General features: G+C 43.0%; 1 protein-coding gene and 1 non-coding gene across 3 annotated transcripts in view; both read left to right on the top strand.

Moving 5' to 3' along the window:
• Positions 1-3,312: 3,312 nt before the first annotated feature.
• LOC18434784 (callose synthase 12) overlaps positions 3,313-26,505 on the top strand; it is a 29,839-nt gene continuing 6,646 nt past the window's right edge. The window contains exons 1-2 of one of the 2 annotated variants that reach the window (XR_016060819.1): positions 3,313-9,157; positions 9,430-9,487. Coding sequence is in view for 1 of the 2 variants with exons in the window: in XM_006844847.4 (XP_006844910.1) it covers positions 3,737-9,151 (5,415 nt within the window). In the remaining variant the exon portion in view is untranslated. The remainder of the gene's footprint in view (positions 9,158-9,429; positions 9,488-26,505) is intronic. The other variant, XM_006844847.4, reaches the window with a different exon arrangement.
• Positions 6,786-6,869, top strand: LOC148783928 (small nucleolar RNA J33). The gene has a single exon (XR_016047557.1). It is a non-coding gene; the product is annotated as a small nucleolar RNA J33 (small nucleolar RNA).

Raw genomic sequence — 26,505 nt, 5'->3', positions numbered from 1 at the left:
ATATCTTGAACCGAGTGACAACCAAATTTTTAGAACGCAAGATCTAATCATTTGAGCGGGAAGAATTCAAAATATAATATTTTTGGAATATTATATTTTTCAAAAATATTATATTTTGGGTCTAGTTTTGGATGTTGAACATCCGAAAAACCTTCCAATTTGTTTGTTCAACATCTGAAAACGGTAAAGTCGTATTTTTTAAAAAAATTACGTCATAAAAGATAAAAAATGATAATGCATGTAATAACGGAAATTATTTGATACATCCATAATAACACACAGTATAACGGATATTTATATAATTTTCTTAAATTTTTTTTTTTTATACAAAATCCAAGTAGTTATATTACCCAAGGGAGTCAAAATATCCATGCATGCTATATTTTCTTATAGGTTTTTTTAGTGATTTTAAAAAGGCTCGACCCGACAAGGAACTGCCTGTCCAATCGGAGAATCGGTCACTCCGTTCTGATTCTGCGTATATATAGAAAAAACGGTCTAATCCAAAAGGAAATCGACGGTTTCGGTGCATATATATAGGAAAACGGCCTAATCTAGAAGAAAATCGACGGTTTCAGCAATTCTCTACAGCAAAACGGTGATCCAGACCGCCAGGTCACCGATCTGGACCGGTTTTTGGCCATTCCTTGTTTTTTCACATGTGTTTTTGCCGGTTTATTAATTTTTCCAAACAAAATCCGGATTGCCGATTCACTGATTCAGACCGATTTTTTGGTTGCCAGATCCAAATCACCGATTTGTTTTTTAAATCACTCCGTTTTTTGAATAATAGATCATTTTTTTTTTTAGTGAGTTAGTGGGGAGAGGGCCCTGCAAATCGTCAAGCCAGGCTTTTTTCCTAAATCATTTGGTTTTTTGAATAATAGAGAATACCGATAATAAAAAAAGAGGGAAGGATGACCACGTTGCTAGATCAACGGATCCGCGTTGCTACATCAGCAAAAGGTGCGGACGGTTCCCCATCTCCTCGTAGCGTAGAGGAAGCTCCACTACCAGAGAGACAAATCCAAAATTTTTAAACAAGGAATTGTTAGTTAGCATTCAATTTCAACGTTCAAAGACTCATATGCATTTATTGGCATTTGAAATGGTCAACTACTCCAAACTGCACCAAGTGCAAATTGCTCAATCCCGTTGTTTCAAAATTTAGCAGCTCGACTTGGAACTACCTGATTTGAACCGGCACCGGTAGGTAGCCGGATCGATTTTAGCCTTAACTCCGGACTCGTGCAAATCTTCCTACAACTCATATTAGAAGATGCTTTTTTTGTTATACAACCAGTGTTTTCATATTCGTTTCGGAGTCTTTTTTGATTTGGTGAAAAAAGTGAAGCAATTCGGTGCTTTGACCGGAGGAAGACTTTAGATTTTTTTAAAAATATAATATATACATATTAAAATAACAAAAAAATTATAAATAAAAATCAAAAAAATAATTAAAAAATACATTTATGTGCTTCGGAGGAAGATTCTTAATCATACTAAAAGCATACCGTAACACAATCGTATTTAAAAAATACATTTATGTGCTTCAACCGAAGAGGCGGAGTTTGGTCGTAGAGGCCCAATCAGACTGAAACAGGGCCGAAACTGATGCATCAGAGCTTCGCTTTTCTTCTGTTTAGGCCGAAAATCTGAAGACTTCGGCCACTTTGGCCAAAGCGAAGTGAAATTCATAACATTGTATAGAACTATTGTTTTACGAATGATTTAGGGTTCCTAAGTTTTATTGAAATTTTTTAAAGTTTACATATTTTGTTTGTAATTCTTTTAAAGTTGGTCGAGTCACCGACTCGGCCAATTCGACTCAAAATTGGTGGGCGACCGGTTTGATTCACAAATCTAGCTTTCCAAACACTGCTCAATAGAATCATCTCTCAATACACACACTACATTTTATTAAGGGTAGTTTGCATAAGGTTGCAACTTTAAACAATCAAAGTAGGGTGCATCACCAAAATTAATTATAAGAACAAAATTTTTAAGGATAGTAAGAGAATCCATTTTTATCTGTAATTATAAAATGTTGGAGTAAAAAAATGGATCAAAGCTTCAAATCAAATCGATCTATAAAGGTATAAAAATCTTGAAAATTGATTGTCCAGATAATGTGTTGCAAGATGCACACTTTTTTAAACATATTCATACATCTCGATGTCTAGATGATAAATTAGAGCATTTTTCAACTTTGAAACAACATTTTACAAATGGATGTTTTAGGTTTACCTTAAATCTTCATTTTAAGGTTACAACCTTATATAAATTTTATATTTTATTAAATATATTGTACTCAAAGCACTTAAGAAAGAAAGAAAGAAATAAATATATAGAGAAAGGAAAGACATATTGGACTTCCCCACACAACACCTTGTCTAATAATCAAACTTTAATGACTTTAATCCATTTTTGTTTTCAAATTTTATTCACTAGATATAAAAAAGTGTCACATATTCCTCATAAAAAGTCGATTAAAGGTAAATGCGAAGTTCACAAGAAAATAAATGGAGTTTTCCCCCCCAAAAAAGGACTCATGGCGTGTTAGAGATATTCCGTATTCCGTAATGTGAAAGAATCATATTGGAAAAAGACTTAAACCCCTAGAGAGGCCATACAAAGCCAAAAGACTTTACAGCCTCCGGGAGCATAATTTACTTACTCCCTCAATGAGAAGACTTATTTGGGAGATTTTTTCACTTTAAAATTTTGGAAACGGCCTAAGAAATATTAGATAATTATTTAAAGAACACGATTTCTACGGGTCCATGCAGAAATCAGTCACTTTTTAAAAATCTATTTTTGAGATGGATTTTTGGAATTTTTTTTAAGGACATGTAATTTCTACTAATATGGAGATCATAAATACGAAAAATAAATAAAATTTGAAAATTAAAGATAGTATTTCTATTAAAAAATATTTGAAATATTGGTTTCAATTGTTTTTAGATAGATCGTGTATTTGTGATGGATGCTTTATACTTTTGGTAGAAATGTGATCCAACAATTTTTTTATTTTAAAAAACTTAAATATTTGAGTTTTCTAGAAAGTACGAATAAGTTGCAATTAGAAATATATATATTTTTTTTAATTCAATGTATGGGTTGAAGAGGTTAATTTTCAAAACCTTGGAGTTCTATAACTAATTCTAGATGAGGTTATACGTGAGCGAGTTAGATGGAGATTATAGTCCAGCAGGAGGATAGTCTTTTTGGAACGCCTGTCTCTATCCTCATTTCAAGAAGGCCGCGTGGATAAAACGGAACGAGAGGGACAAACCGCTCCTGACTAAGTTAGAGAGAGAAAGAGAGGGGAGTGAGGAAGAGAGAGAAAGGAGAGAGCAAAGGTTAGAGAGAGCAAAGGTGAGAGAGAGAGGAAGAGAGAGAAAGGAGAGAGCAAAGGTTAGAGAGAGAGAGAGAGAGAGGGGCAATAATGGGGATTTGGAATTGAGAAAAGGGGAACCGGAAAAGGAGGAGGGAAGGAACGGAATCAGAATCAGAATCGTCCACCTCTCTCTATCCAAATTTGAACGAATCCGTAAACTATCATAGAGAGAGCAAATAAAGGGACAAACTCAGGGTTTCGATGGCTTCCAAAGTAACGATGACTGATTCTCTCTCTCTAACCCTCAAATCGCTTCGTCTACTTCACACCCCAATCTGATCTGGTTCCCCACTCTTGCACCACCCCCACCCCCACCCCCACCCCCACCCCCACCCCATGAGCCTTCGGCAACGGCACGCGCCCTCCGCCCCTCCTGCCCCCCGCGGTGGCGCCAGCGCCGAGGCCACCGACGATGAGGCCTACAACATCCTCCCTGTCCACAACTTGCTGGCCGACCACCCCGCCCTCCGCTTCCCCGAGGTGCGTGGCGCGGCCGCCGCCCTCCGCACTGTAGGCGAGCTCCGCCCCCCGCCCTACACCCGATGGCGCTCCGACCTCGACCTCATCGACTGGCTTGCGGCCTTCTTTGGTTTCCAGGCCGACAATGTTCGGAACCAGCGAGAGCACCTCATTCTTCTCCTTGCAAACTCTCAGATGCGCATTCAACCCCCTCCTGATGATATTGATCGCCTCCATGCCAGTGTTCCCAACAAGTTGAGACGCAAGCTCTTGAAGAACTACTCATCGTGGTGCTCGTTCATGGGGAGGAAATCGAACGTGTGGATCTCAGATCGGCCGCTGAGGCTCGGCCCTAGAAACCCTAGACCTGATGATGTGCGTCGGGACCTGTTGTATGCGGCCCTGTATCTTCTCATTTGGGGAGAGGCGGCAAACCTCAGGTTCATGCCGGAGTGCTTGTCCTACTTATTTCATCAGATGGCCATGGAGCTTAACAGGATCCTTGAGGATTACATAGATGAGAACACGGGGAGGCCGGCCAACCCTGCTTACATGGGCGAGAATGCATTTCTCAACCATGTGGTTGGGCCTTTGTACCAGACGGTGAAGGCGGAGGCCTATGCCAGTCGAAACGGCAAGGCTCCACACTCAGCTTGGCGAAACTATGATGACCTCAATGAGTTTTTTTGGGACCGGTCGTGTTTCGAGTGCCTTGGCTGGCCCCTCAAACGCGATAGCGCATTCATGCTCCTCCCCGATGCATCATCGGCCCCTCGTGTTGCTGTCGCTGCCCCTCTAACTGAAGAGGCTCCACGTGTTCGGCGCAGCAAGGTCGGTAAGACCGGCTTTGTTGAACAGAGGTCATTTTGGAACCTTTTCCGCAGCTTCGACAGGATCTGGGTGATGCACATTTTGTTTTTCCAAGCCGCCCTCATCGTGGCATTGGAAGGGTCAACATTTCCATGGCAGGGATTGAGGAGACGGGATGTGCAGGCACGCGTGCTCAGTGTGTTTATAACCTGGGCTGGGCTCCGGTTACTCCAATCGGTGCTTGATGCTGGCACTCAGTACAGCCTTGTGCGTGGTTCTCTGTTGCTCGGTGTGCGTATGGTCCTCAAGAGTTTAGCTGCTGCCGCTTGGACCGTGGCATTCATCGTGTTATATGTGCGAGCATGGAACCAACACAACACTGATCGCGGGTGGTCAGCGACGGCCAACCGGATGCTGGTCAATTATTTGGTGGCAGCCCTTGCGTTCTTAGCCCCTGAAATTCTTGCCCTGGTTCTCTTCATAGTCCCATGGGTGAGGAACTTTATGGAGAAGACTAATTGGAAGATCTTCTATTTGCTTACATGGTGGTTTCAGAGCAGGATCTTTGTGGGTCGGGGGCTTCGAGAAGGGGTGGTTGATAACATTTCGTATGCTCTGTTTTGGGTTTGTGTCTTGGCTTCGAAATTCTCCTTCAGCTACTTCCTTCAGATCAAGCCCATGGTTAACCCCACTAAAGCAATCCTGAAACTCAATCGAATCAATTATACATGGTATGAATTCTTCAACAGCGGGAAGGTTTTTGCAGTTGGGTGCCTATGGGCCCCTGTGGTTCTGATCTATCTCATGGATATACAGATCTGGTACTCAATTTTCTCATCTTTTGTGGGTGCTTTGGTTGGGTTGTTTTCACATTTGGGCGAGATTCGAAACATCCAGCAGCTGAGGCTGAGGTTCCAATTCTTTGCAAGTGCAGTTCAGTTCAATCTTGTGCCTGAGGAGCCCCTCTTCAACACTCCTGGCACTTTGAGGGTAAAATTCAATGACGCAATCAGGAGGTTAAAGCTTCGATATGGTCTCGGTCGCCCCTACAAGAAGCTTGAGTTTAACCAGATGGAGGCGAACAGGTTTGCGATCATATGGAATGAGATCATTGAGAAATTTAGAGAGGAGGACATCGTTTCAGACAGAGAGGTCGAGCTTTTGGAGGTGCCATCTCTTTCATGGAATGCTAGGGTCACTGGATGGCCATGTCTTCTCCTTTGCAATGAGCTTCTTCTCGCTTTGAGCCAGGCAAAGGAGCTACAGGCCGGTGACCGCACCCTATGGCGCAAAATTGGCAAAAATGAGTACAGGCGATGTGCGGTGGTTGAGGCCTATGACTCTTCAAAATACATGCTCTTGAGGATAGTGAAGGAGGGAACTGATGAACATTCTATTGTTGAGAACCTGTTCCGAGAGGTTGACGCGTCTATCCAGGTCGAGAAGCTCACTGAGAGCTATCACATGGCTGAGCTCCCCGAGATCCATTCTAAGCTCATACAACTGCTCGTCCTCATAAATGGTAAGAAACCTGACGTCCAAAAGGCGGTCACCATACTTCAGAGCCTTTATGATATAGCAATCAGGGACTTCCCTAGGAAAAAGAGGAGCATTGAGCAATTACGTCAAGATGGCTTGGTACCATCAAGGCCGAGCATTGGTGGTTTATTATTCGAGAATGCGATTGAACTTCCTGACTCAGATTCACATCCGGACTTTTACCGAAGGGCTAGGAGGCTGCAAACCATACTCACCTCTCGAGACTCTATGAACAATATCCCCCGAAACCTTGAGGCTCGACGTCGAATAGCATTCTTCAGCAATTCCCTGTTCATGAACATGCCTCGTGCCCCCCAAGTCGAGAGGATGCTCGCCTTCAGTGTGCTCACCCCTTACTATGATGAGGATGTCATATATAATAAGGAACAGTTGCATATAGAGAATGAAGATGGCATCTCGATATTATTCTACCTTCAAAGGATCTTCCCTGATGAGTGGCTTAACTTCCTCGAGCGCATGCGAAGGGAAGGCATGAAAGACCAAGGTGAGCTATGGGGTGAAAGGGTTCGGGACTTGCGCCTTTGGGCCTCTTATAGGGGCCAGACACTTGCTCGTACAGTTCGTGGGATGATGTATTATTACAAGGCTCTTGAGATGCTTACTTTTCTTGATTCAGCTTCTGAAATGTCTCTTAGAGATGGGTTAAGGGACTTGGTTTCAGCGGCTTCAAGCATGCCACGTGAAGAGGAGGAGAGCTCCTCTGCGGTGCCGTTGCGTCGTCTTAGCAGGGAGAGCAGTAGTGTGAGCTCACTGTTCAAGGGCCACGAGTATGGGACTGCACTCATGAAGTTCACATATGTTGTTGCGTGCCAGATATATGGAGCTCAGAAGGCAAGGAAGGAGGCTCGTGCTGAAGATATACTGTATCTAATGAAGAACCATGAGGCCTTGCGTGTGGCCTATGTCGATGAGGTGCTTGCGGGGAGGGATGAGGTCGAATACTATTCAGTGCTTGTAAAGTATGATAGGCAGTTGCAGAGGGAGGTTGAAATTTATAGGGTACGACTCCCTGGGCCTGTGAAGATCGGGGAGGGCAAGCCTGAGAACCAGAACCACGCTCTCATCTTCACAAGAGGAGATGCAGTCCAGACCATTGATATGAACCAGGACAATTACTTTGAGGAGGCACTCAAGATGCGAAACCTGTTGCAGGAGTATACAAAGAACTATGGGATCAGGAAGCCAACTATATTGGGGGTGCGTGAGCATGTTTTTACGGGCTCAGTGTCCTCGCTTGCTTGGTTCATGTCAGCACAAGAGACGAGCTTTGTCACTTTAGGTCAGCGGGTGCTTGCAAATCCATTGAAAGTGAGAATGCACTATGGGCACCCCGATGTGTTTGATCGGCTCTGGTTCTTGAGCCGTGGGGGCATCAGCAAGGCCTCAAAGGTCATCAACATCAGTGAAGATATCTTTGCAGGGTTCAATTGCACACTTAGGGGCGGCAATGTGACTCACCATGAATATATTCAAGTGGGTAAGGGCCGAGATGTTGGGTTAAACCAGATATCCATGTTTGAGGCCAAGGTGGCCAGTGGCAATGGCGAGCAGGTTTTAAGCCGAGATATTTACAGACTAGGCCATCGTCTCGACTTCTTTCGTATGCTCTCTTTCTACTACACGACTGTTGGATTCTTCTTCAATACAATGATGGTGGTCCTCACTGTCTATGCCTTCCTTTGGGGACGCCTCTACATGGCCCTTAGTGGTATAGAGGCGGCCATCATGGTTGATGCTGATTCCACAAATAACACAGCCCTTGGCACTGTGTTAAACCAGCAGTTCATAATACAGCTTGGTCTCTTCACTGCGCTCCCCATGATCATTGAGAACTCGCTCGAGCATGGTTTCTTACAAGCTATTTGGGATTTTATTACAATGCAGTTGCAGCTTGCCTCAGTCTTCTACACATTCTCGATGGGCACCCGAACTCACTTTTTTGGGCGCACTATCCTACATGGGGGTGCCAAGTATAGGGCCACTGGTCGGGGCTTTGTTGTTCAGCACAAAAACTTTGCGGAGAACTACCGGCTTTATGCTCGCAGCCACTTTGTGAAGGGCATTGAGCTTGGGGTCGTACTCACAGTCTATGCCTCGTATAGTGTGGTGGCCGCGAATACCCTTGTGTACATTATCATGACCCTCACAACTTGGTTCCTCGTGGTTTCATTTATCATGTCCCCCTTCTTATTCAACCCCTCTGGGTTCGACTGGTTAAAAACTGTGTACGACTTTGATGACTTTATGAACTGGATTTGGTACACTGGTGGGGTTTTCACAAAGGCTGAGCAGAGCTGGGAAACTTGGTGGTATGAGGAGCAGGACCATCTGAAGACCACAGGCATATGGGGCAAGGTCTTAGAGATAATATTGGACTTGCGATTCTTCTTCTTCCAATACGGGATTGTTTACCATTTGGGCATAGCAGGGGGAAGCAAGAGCATCTTTGTGTACCTCGTTTCTTGGATATATGTGGTGGTGGCAGTCGCTTACTATGTTGTGATGTCTTATGCTCGGGATAAGTATGCGGCCAAGGAGCACATATACTATCGCTTGGTTCAGGCCCTGGCGATTTGCCTCTTTGTTTTGGTCATCATCGTCTTGCTGAGGTTTACAAAATTCAAGTTCATTGACATGCTCACAAGTTGCTTGGCATTCATACCAACTGGGTGGGGCCTCATATTGATTGCTCAGGTTCTAAGGCCATTTTTGCAGCCAACTCCTGTTTGGGGCACGGTGGTGGCAGTTGCTCGCTTATACGATATACTGTTTGGTGTGATTGTGATGGCACCCATGGCTCTGTTTTCGTGGTTGCCAGGGTTCCAGGCAATGCAGACGAGGATACTGTTCAATGAGGCATTCAGCAGGGGCCTCCAGATATCACGTATCCTTGCGGGAAAGAAATCAAGGGTAAACTCCTGAGTTGAGGTAAATTTGGGTTTGGTCTGTTTGTAGTGGAAGGATCTGATTCACTTTTGAGTTATTGATGTGCTGATGGGATATTTTTGTTGTTAGCCTTACATGCTACCTTCTTCTTGGCTATGTACTCTGATCCATGTTAAGAGAAAATTGTTCTGTATATTGTCAGTGGGTGTATTTTATTGCTGGTTTTGTGTCTCTGTGGATGGTATTTCCAAATGTTTTTTGGCAGCTCTGAATATCTATTATTTAATTTTATGTAGTTTTGATCCCTGTTTCAGGTGGAATATTGGGATATCTGGACTCAAACTTTTATGTTTTACCAAAAGCATGGAGAATGTTAAGTGCCATATACACCTATTATATTGCCTCTAAATTTTCCTTTATTGGAATCATATAATGCATGCTTGAACATATGGATACGGGAATAAATGGTATGAAGAAACTTTACTTTTGATGGGAAATTTATCAAAATAACCGTAAGATATGAACCATTTAACATTTTACCAATGTCTTTTGATTGATTTCAAAAACCTATCACAAGGCACATGATCATGACATGGAATAGTCGCAAAAGGGTAAAATGTTCACTCTTATGGGCAGTTTGATAAATTTCCCTTGAGCTTACCTGAAAATAGTAAATGCATCAGTAATGGGAGCTCATAAATTTAGTATTGCTTCTTCACTATATTGTCTTGACCTTCCTGCACTAGGTTGTCTTGTAGCATTGTATAAGTTATTTTTTCTTTCTTTATTAAGTATGATGGGCTCAAGATCTGCTATAGTATGAATTCCTTTAGTCACTGGTGAAACCCTGTAGGAGTTACACCTAATAGTCACCAAAATTGCCCTCCCTAGCTAGCGATTCCGGTTTGAAATTGGGATTCGGCGTTTCGGAGAATGAATCGCCACAGATCCCTATCCTGGAAGTTAGGAATCACGATTCCACATTCTTTGAATCTCATTCGAAAATCTTTGGAATCTTGATTCCACTTTGCCAAATTTTCCGATTCATAGGTGCACAAGACCATGATTTAAATAAGTTACCAATTCAAAAAAAAAATCTCAAATAATGTTTAAAAAATTCCAAGCATTTCATAAAATTTTGCCAATTATTATACCACCTGACATTTAGATGTTGCCGATCTAGATTCCAAATTGAAAAATTTTATTATTTAGAAATTAGTAATAATTAATATATGATGGGTATCTAAAATCTCTATGGGTTTCGATAAACTCTATTTTACATTATTCCTAAATTTAGAGAATCTATAATAAGTGTCTTTTGTTTTTTGATACTGTTAACTGTTGTATTGCAAGAGAGAGAAAAGTACATATGTTAGGCAGAGGTGACCCACAAGCTAGGCTATATGCCCCCAAAAAAGAATTAGAGTACCATGAAAGGTACTCCTGTACAAAAAAGGTAGGCTATGTACAAAAAAGCCCAACCAAGGAAGACAGGAAACAACCAAGAACTGGTCACAACAGTTGACCCTTACAAAAGAGAGAGATGAACAAGGCCAAAATTCAGCAGCTCAAAGGTCCGAGGGATCAGCTCCCGCTTCATTTTTCGCTAGGTGGTCTGCCAATTCGTTGGATTCTCTCCAGATATGCTTCCAAGAGACGACGATATCCCTGCCAATGTGAGAAATCTCATCAAAGATTGAAGCCAAGTGCCTTGGGGGTGTTCCACATCATGCTGCCCAAGAAACAACATTTTTTGCATCTCCTTCCACAAGGAGAGGTTGTGGACAGGAGTGGTCGAAGAGTTTGAGACCAGTTAGCATTGCCAGGGCCTCTGCCAATTGGGAGTTTGCGTGGCCAATGTTTTCGGAGTAGCTAGCTAAAACAGTGCCTAGGTGGTCATAGAAGACTCCACCTACTCTTGCTGGGCCTGGGTTTCATAAAGAGCACCCATCAAAGTTAAGCTTGATGTGGTCCTCCGGGGGAGGGGACCAATGGCTCAATCTGTGCACCCTGAATGATTGGGTTAGTAAGATTTCCATCCACTGGTTTAAGGAGGAGGAGGTGGGGAATCCTTTAAAGGCCTTGTAATTGGATGCCCAGAAGGCGAGATCCGAGGTGATTTTGTGGAACAAGCTGTGAGCCTTGCACTTGATTCCTCTAAAAATTCTGGAGTTCCTTTCCGTCCAAATTCCCCAAATGGTGGCAGCGATTGTGGTTTTCTAGAGTAGTCTCCCAGCGGAAGGCCACGGGGCATCCCTTGACATATTGAAGAGGACCGGAATGGAGGGAGGGGTTATCCATGTTAGTCCAAAGAGTTGGAGTAATCGACTCCAAAGCTCGGAAGCAAACTTGCAATGAATGAAAAGTGGGAGTTTGATTCTTCATCGTTAGTGCACATCACACACTAGTTAGGAATCGGGACACCCCTCCGTTGTAATTGATCCACCGTCAGAGTCTTTTCAGAACAGGCTATCCAGCTGGAGGCCTGCACCTTTGGGGGCACAAAAGATGTCCAAACCTGGGTCACTACAGATCTCAGAGATAGGGGAAAGGTTAGTGGTTCAAGGATTTTCTTGTAAAAGGAGGCTACGGAAAAGGACCCTGAGGGTGACGGGGTCCAAAGAATGCGGTCGACCTTGTGTGAACCAAGAAGCCTGAGCTTAAGATGGATGACATAGAAAGAAATTCTGAAGTTTTGCAGTCATTTAGAGGTCTTCGAAAAGAGGGGTTCCAGACTCTGGTGTTTCCCGAGATGGGCATCTCTTCAGCGATAGAGGTGGAAGCATTTGTGGTAAGAGAAAAGAGAGAGGGGAAGAGGTCCTTAAAGGGAGTATGTCCTAGCCAAAGGTCAGACCAGAAACTGAATAGTGCGGCCTTCTCTTGGGTGGTAGTGGATGAAATTTTGGAAAAGGGAGAGAGAAGAGAGAAAGGATTTCCAGGCACCTGATGCCCTGCTAGAGGAACGACCCTTCGGCCTCCAAGAGCTAGCTGGGATCTTGTACTTACAGCGGATCACTTGTGTCCACAGAAGATCATTGTGGGTGGGTAAGCGCCACCACCATTTGCCTAGGAGAGCTGTGTTATGTTTTCTCAGACTCCGAATACCCATACCCCCTTGTACCTTTGGCTGACAGACTTTTTCCCAGTTGATGAGGTGATACTTCTTTGTTTCTTCGTCACCAGACCACAAAAAATTCCTCATGAGCTGTTCGAGGCGGCTTTCTACCGCTGCGGGCATGTGGAACAAAGACATAAGGTAGATGGGGGTATTGGCAAGAGTTGCCTTGACTAGGGTAGATCTCCCTGCAAAGGAGAGAAACCTTCCTTTCCAACCTGCAAGGCGTCTATCGACCTTGTCAATCACATGAGACCATTGCCTCCTCTTTCTTGCCTAGACCGAGTGGCATGCCCAGGTAAGTGGTGGGAAGGTCCTCGACTTTGCATTCCCAGTCCGGAATGAGTGATCTCGTTTCTGTCGAGAAATGTCCCACCCCTATCATGGTGGACTTGACCATATTCACCTTGAAGCCTGTTGCAAACTCAAAGCACTTGAGGAAGGTGCTTAGGGTTGTGACTTCCTGGTGCTTTGAATTGAGAAATACTAGAGTGTTATATGCGTATTAGAGGTGCGTTACTACAGGACCTCTAGTGTTGCTCTTGAAGCCTGTGAGCCGGCCAAAGTGGTACATGCAGGTGATGGATTGGCTGAATACCTCAGCTGCTATAGCAAAAATAAAGGGGGAAAGGGGGTCTCCTTGACGGGGCCCTCTAGATGAAGGGAAGAAACCTTTGGGTGTGCCATTGATTAGCATCGAGAAGAAAGGGCTAGAATAGCATCTACACATCCACTTTCTCCATCGCTCACCGAAGCCCATGCGGGTCATGGTTTCATTCCGGATGACCCAATCGACATGATTGTAGGTTTTCTCCCAGTCGATCTTGAAGATAAGTCCCAGATCCTTAGCCACGTGTCTGTTGTGGATACATTCATGTGCCACCAGGACTCCATCGAGGATCTGTCTTTCTTTGGTGAAGGTGCTCTGTGACGGTGAGATCACTAAAGGAAGGACCTCTTTGAGTCTAGTTGCAAGAACTTTAGAAAGGATTTTATAAGAGGAGTTCACTAGGCTAATTGGTCTGAAGTCTTTTAGTTCTTTAGCACCTTCAATTTTGGATATAAGGGCAAGAAAGGTGGCATTCATAGCTTTATGAATTACCCCTTGGTGGAAAATTCTTCAAAGAATAGTAGAAAATCTGAGATGAAGGTTCCCCAAAATTCCTTAAAAGGTGCCAGGGGGAATCCATTGGGCCCAGGTGATTTATCTCTTCCAAGATCTGCCAAAGCTGTAATGATCTCAGGCAGTGATTAAAAAAGCGGACCGCCCGAAGCCTAAGCGGCCGCCTAGGCGGTCCAGAAGGCCTGGGCGCATCACCCAGGCCTAGGCGGCCAATATGGGCGGTAGTCCTTGGGCGGCCGCCTGGGCGGGCGCCCAACGCTCTGCCTAAGGCGGCGCCCAGGGCCTGTGCCCCGCCCTGAGGCAGAAATTTTTTTTTTTTTTATTGATTTTTTTATAAAATATCAAGGGTTAGAAGGATGGTTTTAAGTTCATTTGAAACCTAAAACTTATTGGAGCCCATTTTAGAGAGAAAAAGCCTCCAAAAAACTAGTTTTTGGTGATTTCTTTAGGATCAAAGGGTTTATTAAAGTTGACAAAAATTGATCAAAACATCACCCATTGATATTAGATTTAATTTTTGATGTTTTATGAATCAATTGGGGTTTTTTTTAGAAGATTTTGAGTCCTTAGAAGCATCTTTGAGGTGAAAGTTTGAAGATTGAGCAATCAAACTAAAAGTAAGTGCCCTAAATACCTAATTTTTATTTTTTATAATATATATCATTTTTTTATTCAAATGGGCATCCTTTTTGGATTCAACTGCGCCGCCTAGGTTTTGGACACCCGCCTGGGCGCCCTAGACCCCCCAGGCCGCCTAGGACCTGCTTAGCGCTTTTTGAAACATTGATCTCGGGTTCAGAGAAAGGTTGCTCAAGCCATAGAACTCGATGTGTCGGGAGGGAGAGGAACTGATGGTCGAACATCCTGGGTTTGGGTCCCTGTGGGGCCAAATAAAGAGTTTTAAATAAGGATAAAATAGCAGCCTCTATCTGGTCTGGTTGATCGAGCACTTGATTTCCTACCGTAATGGTAGAGATAGAGTTATCCCTCTGCTGGCAATTTGCTATTCTATGAAAGAAACCTGTATTTTGATCCCCGAGATTGAGCCAGTTCACCCGAGATCTCTGGAACAAGAAGATCTCTTCCTTCTTGAGGGTGGAGAAATAATCTTGTTTAAGTTGGTGTCTAAGGTTGAGCTCAGAGGGGGCAAGGGGTAGGGTTTCTTCAAGTAAGTCAAGGGACTGAATAGCAGAGAGTTGTGAGTTTTTCAAAATTAAAAAGTTGTTGGGGATCGATTTCCTCCATTCCTTTAAAAATGCTTTGAGCAATTGCAGTTTAGTTTGCAAAACGAAACCTGCCCAACCTGAGACGTGGGGGGAAAAAGAATCCCACCAAGAGGGATTAAGGGAGAGAATGAAAGACTCTTCGAGCCCGGAAAGCTCAAACCGGAAGGATTTGGGACCTCTCGAGGTAGTGGTAGTGTCCAGCAGAATAGGGCAGTGATCTAAGGTTGGTTTTGGTAAGGCCAGGGCATGTGAACAAGGGAAAACCTCATCCCAAGCCGGAGAAAATAGAAATCTGTCTAGTTTGGAGAGAGAGGGTTGGGAGGAATGGTCTGACCAGGTGAATTGGTTGTCCTGAAGCGGAACATTGATGAGTTCGTTCTGCGAGATGAAGTCTGAAAAATCCATTATCTTGGGGAAGATGGAGGAGTTGGAGTTTCTTTCAAAGGACCATCTCGGAATGTTAAAATCCCCTCCAAGGCACCAGGCTGGGTGTGGGAGTTCGGCCACCAGATTGAGTTCTTCCCACAGGGCCTGTTTGATAACTGGAAGCAAGTTCATGAACTGTAAATTGTAAGTTTCTCTTTGTTGGGAAGAAGGAAGTTACTGTAAGAAGTTATGGGTTTCTGTGTTTGATAATCTACTGGAATGTTAAAGAAGTTCTAAGTACCTGTGTTTGATAACGTGCTGGAAGATTAAGAAGTTATAAAAAACAAATTACACATTATTCATTACTCAAGTATACACATATTTTTATAATTTCCCCAAAAACAATCTGATTTCTTCATTTATGCATTCAAAGAATGTAATTGACTATTCACTTCAACAACGTATTCAGCCATTAACATCAATTGCAATCAAGCTTTCCATTATCTTAAAAACAAATAACACATTATTCATTACTCAAGTATGCACATATATTTTCATTTCCCCAAAAATAATCTGATTTCTTCATTTTTGCATTCAAAGCATCTAATTTACTATTCACATTAGCAACTTATTCAGCCATTAACATCAATTAGAATCATATCACTTTTCTTACAAGTTACAACCAACATAGGTTTAATTAGTTACAATTGTATCAACACTGATGAATTATATACAGTTTGACCAGATAAACCCCAGCCATTTTCCAAGTATCGAAATATGCTGCCAAAAATTTTCCTTCAAATTTTCTTCCTGACTTCTAAATTTCTAAAACACTTACATAGTACATTGAATTCTAAAATATCCTAGCATTTTATGAAGAAATAATTGCATAGAGAGTGAATCCTAACAACAAAAGTAAAATTAGGTTGCAAAATTAGTTCTAAGTACCTGTGTTTTGAATGAAATCAAAAGAGGAATCAAGCAAATTACATAGAAATTTAAGGATCAACTATGTTTAAAAAAACAATAAAAAAATCAAATGTCCATGAACTGTTTCTTCTGGTTGTTGTTGAGAGCTGAAACCTTAAAATAATTGAACAAAATGGCCCCCAAATGGAGGGTAAAAAACAAAAAATATCATTAGCGTGGTAGAAGATGACGAAAGAGATCAAGAGAGTAGCGTTGAATAGGTCCATTAGAGATGGATCTCTTTGCAGAAGCAAGGCAAAGGCTAGCAAAGATGCACCACCACATCTTCTTCTGCAACTTTTACCTCCATAGTTAGAGAGAGAAACTATGTATAAAATTGCAAAATTACATAGTTAGATAGAGAGAAATAGAGAGATTACACTTAATTTCATTGAGCTTCTCACATGCAAAAGAACAAAATTTATAACAACAGTTGCAAACTATTAATAATCCATTACCAATTTCATTGAGCTTTCTCACATGTAAAATCCGAAAAATTCCAAAGAAAATCATCAATAACACTTTTTCCTTTTTTTTTGTTAATTCGTCGATAACTTTGTCAAATCTGGTAAAACATAAAGGGCAAATCCAAATAAAAATCATACCTGAAACAGTGAACTTTGGTTCAAAGGCGCTTCACGTTTTCTTGAAGGAACATCCTGCAATCTCAAAAGCATCCACCAATTTATCAGAAAGAAGGTTGCCACAAGCCCTAAAACCCCAACAAAACTCCTAAACCGCCTCTTTTTCGTAATAACTCTCTGTTTACGCTTTATCCCAAACCCTGTAACTTCAATCGAAACCCTAGAAATCTCATCCCAACCACCATTTTCAACCTCAATCTTCTCCTGAGACCCAATGTTGAAGCAGAAGCCCCTTGCATCCTTGTGAAAATGGCGAGGAAGGAAGATGAGAGCCTGGTTGAGTTGCAAAGAGGCTGAGGTGCAAAGAGAGGCTCGCTGCGTGAAGAAACTTTTGTTTAGGACGAAGTGTTTTTATCGGGCAAAAAACTTCCTTTTTTAAGATCTGTGGTTTAACACGGAACTTTTTTTACATGTAAAAGTGGGCAGAGCTACAGTAGAAAGTTCTTTATGTATCTTACCTTTTTTTTATCAAATACAAAAGATGAATAGTAACAGATAAGTTCCAAATTCTGGTAGGCAACTTCCTGTTATCAAACACGCCCACAGAGAAGTTCTGAGGGTAGCTTAGTTAGGGCCATAGATGGCCCTAAATTTCCATGGGAGGCCGTCCGAAACTCTATTAAAGAGAATGGTGATGGAGAATTTCCCAACATGGGAGGATCTGTGGGACAAATCGGAAGGGTTCCAGATCACCCAGATGCCTCCCGACGCCCCTTCAACTGACAAAGCCTCCCATTGGCATGACCACACCTGTCTGATGAGAGCCAGTGTGTGATGTGGTTGCTTAGTTTATGCGATTGCCATCACGGTAGGTTGGTGTTTGTGACACATGTCTAGTGCCGCCTGGCGTTTAGAGGTCAATCCAAGACTCTGGCATTCCAAGCAATCAACTTCATTGGGATCAAGGGGGTGGGTGAAGGCCTATTAATCTTTGGGACCTTCTCAGAGGAGGGTCCAAAGAGATAGACATGGAGCCAGAGCTTGAATGTGGGGCAATAGGAGGCTGCTTGTCGTAATTGATACTACAAGTATGATTCTTTAGTTCCCTGGAGCCTTTAACACTGACCTTGAGCTTGCTTTGCGCACCCACCAAGAAGAAAAGGTGGAATGGTCCTTCAGGGCCATCATAAGGGAAGCCCATGACCTTTAGGACCTTGTTGATTTCACCTTGTCCTCGGTCAATCCCATCTACATACCTTGAGTCCATCGATTCCGCCTGATCTTGAGAAAACTGGGATTCTGGGGTGGAAGGTGAAAGACTCTGGCCAAGTGAAGAGACAGGGTGCCTTGAACCAGAGGATTAGGGGGTGGCAAAGGGGTTGAATATGGGATCTAGGGGGGAGGGAGCGAAGGGTGAGGAAAAGGGAGGAGGCAAAGAGATAGGGGGCGAAGGTAAGGAGAAAGGGGGGGGGGGGGGAGCCACTTGGGCTGGTAGTAAGGTGGGGCTAGGGAAATAGGGGGCTGGGGGGGAAGAAAGGATGGTTGGGGGAGAGAGGGGGCGAGGTGATGAAGAGAGGGGTGAAGAGGAGGCCAAGGCTGTTGGAATCAGTTGAGCAGCAAGGGGGTCAAGAGGAGTGGGAGTGGGTGGTAGAGCTATCCCTATCAGATGTAACGAATGGTTAGGGGTAGAGGGGAAAGGTGGATACGGGGTCAACGCAGGAATCAGACCAACTTGGTATGATTCAATGACAACGTTTTGATCGACCGCCATGGGCCCAGCAGGGAGTGTGGGTCGTTCCATTTCCAGCAAAGGGATATCGCTTATAGCGAAGGAGGCTGAGGGTTCAGGGGGGGGGGGGGGGTTCGGGTGGCAGAGAGTCCAGAATGGTGGTAGAGTTACAGGGTAGCAGAAGCGACGTTGAGGAGGGTAGATCACTTGCGTCTTGCGGTTGGGGGGAAGGCAAGGTTGTTAGTGGAGAAAGGGAGTTTCGTCGAAAGGGGGAGGGAGGGAGGGTGGGGGTGGGGGTAGTCGAGAGGGAGGGATGGGTTGGGAGGGGGTGGGGGAACTGTATTTCTAGGAGGGGAGAGAGAGAAGAGGGAAAAAGTGGGGGCAAAGGAGCTGGGTTGGTGGGCATCCCAATGCATGGAGGCAAAGGAGGTTGATGAGTGTCTCAAAAGGGGTTGGTGGGTGGCGATGATACAGGCTCTTGCCCTACATCCCAAGGAGGGAGAGGGGAGGGGGAAATAGAGGAATTGATTATGGGTACAGTTGGGGGCCGCAGAAGGCAGGTTACAAACGTAGGGTTAAGATGCGGGTCGGGTTGAGGAGATCGGATGGATGGGCCTACAACCAGGGGAAGAGAGTAGGTTGCCTGAGGTTTTCGCACTTGGCCCAAGGGACCAACGGGGAAGACGTTGGAAGGCGGCTGGGCATCAAAGTTAGGGGACACGTCGACCTTTACCTCCTTTCCATGCCTCGATCGATGAGGTTGCAAAGGCGGGTCTGTTGCAACGGTGGGTATCGACACCTGTCCTTGGCTCAGAGGGGACAAACAACAGGCGGAAGGTATCTCCTGCGATGGATAGGGGTTAGAAGATGAGACGCCGTGACGTGTGTTCCCAACGGTGGTAGGTGGACATGCAAAGGAAGGTGGGACGTGGCGGTTGGGGATAGGGTTGACCCTGGCAAGGATAGGAGATCGTTGATGGTTGTGTCCCGCCGTATTCGTCTTTTTGGCTTGTGGTTCTGCTGGAGTATTACCTTCGACTTGCTTTCCAAGGCAGCGATAATGGAGGTTGCACTGCCCCTTCTGGTGGTGCTTCCTTTGGGGGAAAATCCAGTTTGAAGGTGAAGAGGCAGGGGGCCGAGATGTCTCCAAGTGACGGAAAAAGCTAGGGGAATAGGGAGATGTCTGCGACCACGTTGAGGGGGGCAAAAGGCTAGGGTCCGAAACTTCTAGAAGGAGACGGATCGAACCCACAGGGAGGAATTCAATGGATTTCCAATAAATCTGGACCAAGGAGTCGGAGAGCTTTGGCTACCCTCTTGAAGATGAAGGGAGACCATGTGTGCAGGGGAATATGAGAAATCGTAACCCAGAGACGCTGTTTTTTGTAGGACCCTGTATCCTTAGACCAATTGCTAATGGATAGGGATGAGGCAAAAAGAAGGGCCCTGCGTGCACTTTCCTCGGAGGGAAAGGTAAAAAGGATGGAGCCGTTTGATAGAGGGCGGCAACCAAGCTGTGACTCATTTCAGACTTGCTGACCCCATTTTTCCACCAAGCGAAAATTGTCCCTTCTCAGAGAGAATAAACCGAACAAGGAGGAGCTAAGTTCAGAGCGTCGAGAAGAGGAAATAGCTGCGGTGGTATGGATGATGAGAGGGAGAAAAGGTGAAAGGGGCGGAGGATATTGAGTGGGGGACGAGAGCGCCAGAGAGGCTGTAGGGGCGGCGGAAAGTGGGGGAGTAGAGGGCTGGGGCGGATAGCACTTGAGCAAAAGAGTACCTGGCAGGGTAGTTGGAACGTAAAAGGCGCTTGAAGTGAAGCCGGCGTCGAGGAGAGGTGTGAGAGGGGTGCAGGGGGGCTAGGCTTGCCATAGAGGCTATACATAGAACTCCGTATGATGGTGGAAACCACCTGGTAGGGGAGTGAGAGACAGGGGTCTTCCTCATACTCTCTCAAACAGATGTTGTGACTTTCTCTCTCTCTCTCTCTCTCTCTCTCCTATAATAAGTGTCTTATTTTTAAAAAGATATACTTAGGGCCATAATCTGGTGCTGGTCCCGCCTATGCAGGGTCTCGAGAGGGTTGAGCTGGAAACGGTCCTAACCTTTGACTTTTTATGTACAAGGGGCCGCTCCCAGGACACGAACCCACGCAATTGCTACCCGAGCCTTTTACCATCACACCAAGTGATGGCCCCTATTATATATATGTATATATATACATATATAAAATAAATATCGTAATTTTATTTTCTCTATTCAATCAGAAAACTCTATGAAAGTATGTAGTTAAGGGTATTCGACCTTGTTTCCAATACTTGTGGAGAAACCACTCAATACATTAAGTCCAATGTTAGGGGAGAGCTGTCAAAGACATCGATTCCAATAATAGGGGAGCTCTGGGTATGGTTACTCAATATATGGAGTCCAATACTAAGGAATCTTGCTTTTAGATAATCTAAAACCTAAAATCTTTTGCCTTTTGGAACTTGTTTCTTGATGATTTCTGGCCTGGTTACAAGGGGTTTGATGTGCCATTCTTGTAAGTTAGGAATCTTGATTCCAAGTTAATGGGACCGCGATTCCAACAAGGTAGGAAAGGGGCTGGGGTTGTGGTGGTAGCATCCCCACACCCAGTTACCATATCGTGGTATCCATTCCTACTGCTGACACCCCAAATTAACACCTTCAAAATGTAACTCCCATAATTTATTGAGAAAAATGGGTAGGGGCCTGTCTTCCCCACTGGTATTCCCAAAAAAAAGATTCAGCTAAAGCTTGTCCTGCCTCATGTAGGTAGGACCTTTCTCGGTTGCTGTTGTGTGTACAAAAATTAAATGTATAGATAGATGGATTTGTTACGAGTTACAAAGGTTGCCACGTTGCCAATGTCTATGCTCAAGACATTGACTATGATGACACTTTCAGTCCCATTGATGCAAACAATTTTCCGATTGTTTAACTTTTCACTTAGATGTCCATTCGGGGTGATCCAAAGTTTAAATCGAGGATCTCTTCAAGATTTTCAACCTTTATCTCAAAGGGTTTCTCTGTTACTGTAATTTGGATGTTTTGGGCTTCAACTTGTAGCCAAAAGCCTGCTAGAAAAAGTAGTGATGCATGTTGTTTCCTTAGTGTGTTATGTTTCATTCTTTCGTTTATTATGTCTTAGAAACCCTAGGATAAGGAGCGAATCAATCTTCCTAAAAGATCAATCTTATAAAATAGTGCGAGCTCCTTTTCTGGTTTTTTGGGAGAAGTGGGCTCCAAATATTTCAAAGTTGAGAGCCTTTACAATTTTAGCCAGTTGTTTCTGTCCTTGTTATGTAAGTTAGTTTCCTGTTCTTGTTTTAAGATGGAAATATTCTTTTCCTGTTTTGGAAGGGTTTAGTTTCCTAAAACCACAGGATAACCAATTACTTAGTTTCGAAAGAATGTAGAAGATTAAAGTTGGCAAAGTAGAGATAGTTTAAGTGCCAAATCTATGTCAAATAAATAGCGGTTCAGATAAATGCCCATGTAGGCCATGGCCAAATCAAATCCAGTTAGGCAATACCATTTGGATTTTAGTTATGGTGAGGGGTCTGATTCCTCAACTCTTTTTGTAGAAAGAGTTATTCTACAACTCTAAGTTAGAATTAGGGGAGTCTCCTCTAATGCTTAGAAGTTAGAACCTTCTTCTTCTTTGGGTGGAGAGATACCCTAAACCCAAACTTGTGACTTGGAGCTTCACTCCCCATAAGCTTGGGCCCTTTGCACATCCCATCTAGATTTATCTACAACAAAATGTCAGCCCTACCTTAAACCCCCAGTTACATTCCAAATCTCAGCCAGTCTTCCTCATCACACACCCATATACTCAACCTTCACAGTCTTCAAACTTAAGTTAAACTCCAGATTCACCCTAACCTTGTCCCAGAATCCCTCTCATCATCCTTCTATGTCGTTGGACCTGCTAAATTCCAGCAATGTTAACCTCCATTGGGCCCTCAAACTCGAACCCTAAAATTTACCACAACTTCATCAAACAGTCCCCCAGAGGCCGAGCCAAAGCGCTAACCCTTTTATGCTTCGTATCATTGACCTCAATATATCCAAAACCCTGCCATATCAAAATTCGTAAGAAATCAAAATCCTTTAGAAATCTGAAATCCTAGCCTTGTGAGAACTCCTAAACCTACCACAAACCCTTTCTTTCAAAGCCCCTTCCCACACATGCTACACTCAATGGCCTTGGTCCTATATCACCTGTCGTTTGAGCAGGTAGTACTTGTTTAATTATTTTTCTGAATACAAATGTGTAATTCGACTCGATTTCAACTAGATTTTATGAACATTCTCTTTATGCCATTCTCAAAGGAGTTTATATTACATAACCAGAAAATTTTTAATGGTCTTGCATGCCAACAATCTTGATGATTGACATAAGCTATTTGGTTAAAATGTAATACTAGTACCCCGTTAGACTGGTGTGCTTCACAATGGTTTCTTGTTAGTTGTGATGAATGGCATTTCTTGAGGTTTTTTTTCCCATGGATAATAATATTCCTAAATGGATAATAATTTGTCCTTTTAGGCAAATCCTGTATTTCTCTTCGCACATGCACTTATGGCTGGAGGCTTGGAGGTGTGTTGCAGTGCTGCTAGGGCTGTCTGGAATAGAGTTCATGAGAATTACGAGACTGGTAGGCAGAGATTATTATTTTTTGGGTAGTTCAGTTGTAGGAATCAAACTAACTGCTCAAGCCCAAGCCCCGTTCCTAACTGGTAGGCAGAGAGTTGAGGTGATCTGCCTGCATTATGTGGATTTGCCAGACCTTGGGATAGAGGGTTAGGGTGCTTTCAATGTGTTTTGAGGCAATTTTTGAGGCAATTTCTATCTTGTCCCTTTGCACCAGGGTCTCATGGAAAGAAACGAAATCCATTCGAGGAAAAGCGTACATGAGAGCATTCAGAGATTGATAATTTCTTGGGCTTTTACCATTCCCAGAGGCCAGAGTTTAGACTTTTTGTGGCTGTTTATGGATTACAAAAACTGAAATTCATGGATATTCAAAATCTATGATTTTGAAAATCATAGATTCCTGACTTAGATTTATGTTTTTCTCCTATTTGGTAACCTATTTGAAATTCATGGATTCTCTTCCATGTTTTCCCATTTCCATTGTTTGGCTATCATACAAATGTTTAACAAATATTGTTTGGGTCTTTCATTAAACAATTTTGGAAAATCAATTCATAATATATAATCAAATCAGAATCTAAATCAATGAATATGTATCAAACCTACCAATGACCCAAAGAAAGATAAACCAGAGAGAGAAAAAATAAAGATAAAAAACAACTGAAAATTTAACCAACTTGAATTCATAGGTATGTAGTGAACTCTCCCAACTGAAAAAGATTTAGATCATTAGTCCTATTAACCATCTCAATATACCGATTCCACCTCCTCAATATACCGATAACCCCTAAGGGAACCCAGGCAAACAGTATAAAAGCTTGAACTCCGGCACGTTCTACAAGCAACTGTCCTATCTACTCGATCATGGGATTACAGCCACCTTCTTTAGCAAAAGCGCCCGCCTGAGAATTACCCCGTGCCAAACATGACTCCATGAGAACGAAATCCCTGAACAAAGCTGGGCCATTTCTTCGAAAATATGAGCTAGGGTCCACGGACAGGGTGCTACTGCAGAGGCCCAGCGGAATACATTGAGTGAGTGTCCTTCTGCAATGAGATGTAGAGGCCATCTATATGCATATAGGCTAAGGGCTTCAAGAAGGCCGAGAGCTTTCGCTGATTGGGCGTCGGAGTGACCGATAGATTTGGAAAAAGAGGCTAGGATGTGGCCCTCATTGTTCCGGAAAAGACCACCGATACCTGCCTAGCCGGGATTACCCAAGGAACACCTATCAAAGTTGAACTTGATGGTCCCCGAGTTACGGGGTGATCAAAAGGAAGAGCAAGAAACCCTGGCCTGTGAGAGGTGGAAGAGGGGCTGCCAATTGTCCTAGAATGCCGACCGATGAACACCTTTGAAGACTTTGTGGTTGGATGCCCAAAAAGAGAAGGGACTTGATCTTTTCAAAGAGAATTTTAGGGGGCTTGTATAGACCTTGGAAGATCTGATTGTTTAGCTCAGTCTAGACAGTCCAGAGGAGAGCAAAAATTGAAGCCTTCTAGAGCAGGCAACCTGACTTCGCCAAACCTACTTGATAACCCCTGAATGTCTCATCGTCTAAAAACATAATCCCATTCACCACTCAAGGTTTCAAAAAACGCTAGGCGGCCCCTAGGCGGCCTGCTTGGTGCCCAGTGCTCAGCGCCTAGGCGAGCGTCATGTGGTGCAAATTCTTAGCATTTTTTTATATATTTGTTATCCAAATGCTCATATATACATATATTTGTGTCAAATTTTGTAATTTATTCCATTTGAAAATATCGCAAGTTCTCAACATACGTTTTTATATACATAAATATCACATATCTCAGGTTGAGAATAAACTTATTTAAAATTTCAATCCATACAAAACATTTAAAAATCTAATAGGCTATTGTAAGGTCTCCAACTCTCATATTTTCCATATTCCATATCCATAAAATAAACCATAATAACATCCAAGTCTCCAACTCTTCAAGTCTTCAATAAACTGATCTCCAAAACTATTAAAACCAGTAAACCACTCAACAAAATAGTCCAAAAAGACAAAAAAAGTATAAACCACATTACGAAATAAAAATAGTCCAAATGTCTAAAGCTCACACCAAGATGGTGCAATAAAGTTACTACAAAAGAAGAGAAAAGACATCAATAAGAATCAGAATCATCATCTTCATTGCTTTCATCTGCATCAGAATTGAGGCCGTCATCATCAGAATCATCACCCTCTTCAACATATTCCTTTTTTTCTAGAGATTCTTCTGAATCTGCCTCCTCTTCCTCTATCTCCCTCCGTGAAGTACCAGTAGAAGAAGTTGCTTGAGTGGCCCTCCTAGAATCAGAAGCTTGCCCCGAAGCCTCATCAACCATTTCCCATGTCAAACCCTCCCCAGGGAAGACCTCATCAGTTCCAAGGTCACTAACTAGCCAATCTGAAGCATTCTCCATGTCTTTCGAAGAGATAGGATCCTTCTTTGGCTGGTTTTTCTTCTCCTTGAGCCTTTGATTCTCTTTAACGAAAACCAAGTCATTGAACTTCTTTTGCTCAAGGCTATTTCTTCTTTTTGTATGCACCTACAAGGAAAAATGCATAAGTAACTACTATGAGTCTATGATCGTCTTACCTTCTATGAATCTATATTACAAAATGAACTTATAAACAAGAAAAGAATATAAAATTGTAAAATAGTAAAATACTATCTCAAACAAACTCCATTTACGTTCACAACCAGAAGATGTAGTTGTCAAACTCAATATCCGTATAACCTTCTTCTGGAGGTTTGGAGCGCTACTCCCATGTTGTCTCCACCATTGGGCTGCAATATGTGGGCAACCTTTATAATTAATTTAGGTATTTAACATTATCAGAACTTGAAAGTCGAAACTTGAAAGAAAATTATAATTTATAAAACAAAAGTCAAAAGTATACTACCTAGTTCGTCTTTGTTTCTCTGTCTTAATGCCATATCTTTTCCAAATGACATCAAAGAACACTTGTACGAAATTAGCTCTTCAGTTGATATCTTATCTTGGATATGTGGATCGGAAACTGATTTCTCAAGGCACTCATTAAAACCTTTCATAATTAACCCTTTTGACTCAATATCCGCATCTGCATAAAAGAATTTGGGGTTCAAGTAGTACCCTACTGCATGCAATGGTCTATGGATCTACCTATGCCATTTGTCATCTATAATCTCCCAAATTGGGGCATACTTGTCTGCATCATTGCTCAAATTCTCAACAATCTCATTCTTAGCCCTTTCCATTGCATCATATATAAAGCCCATGGAGGGCTTATCAGCATCAACCAAGCGTAAGACCTTTAAGAAATACTAATATCGCATGCTTCACCCTATGCCAAAAATATTCGAAAGAACAATTTCCCATGCCTTCTTTCCCTTGGTATCTCTAGACCACTTACACCTACTCCACTCCTCTGAAGCAAACATAGACTTTAATGCGATCCTCCTCTTATATATGCTCCGTAAACTAAGGTAGGCAGTGGCAAATCTAGTGACCCCAAGCCTCACTAGCTCTCTTTTTTGTAAACTTTCACATCATGCTAAGGGTAAGTATGTGATTGTATATGAAGATTGTAACCTCTTTAGTCT

The sequence above is a fragment of the Amborella trichopoda genome, chromosome 1 (assembly GCF_054954075.1).
Source record: "Amborella trichopoda isolate Santa Cruz 75 chromosome 1, AtrichopodaSantaCruz75HAP2 v2.0, whole genome shotgun sequence".
Classification (NCBI taxonomy): Eukaryota; Viridiplantae; Streptophyta; class Magnoliopsida; order Amborellales; family Amborellaceae; genus Amborella; species Amborella trichopoda.
This window is presented reverse-complemented; position numbering and strand designations above follow the sequence as displayed.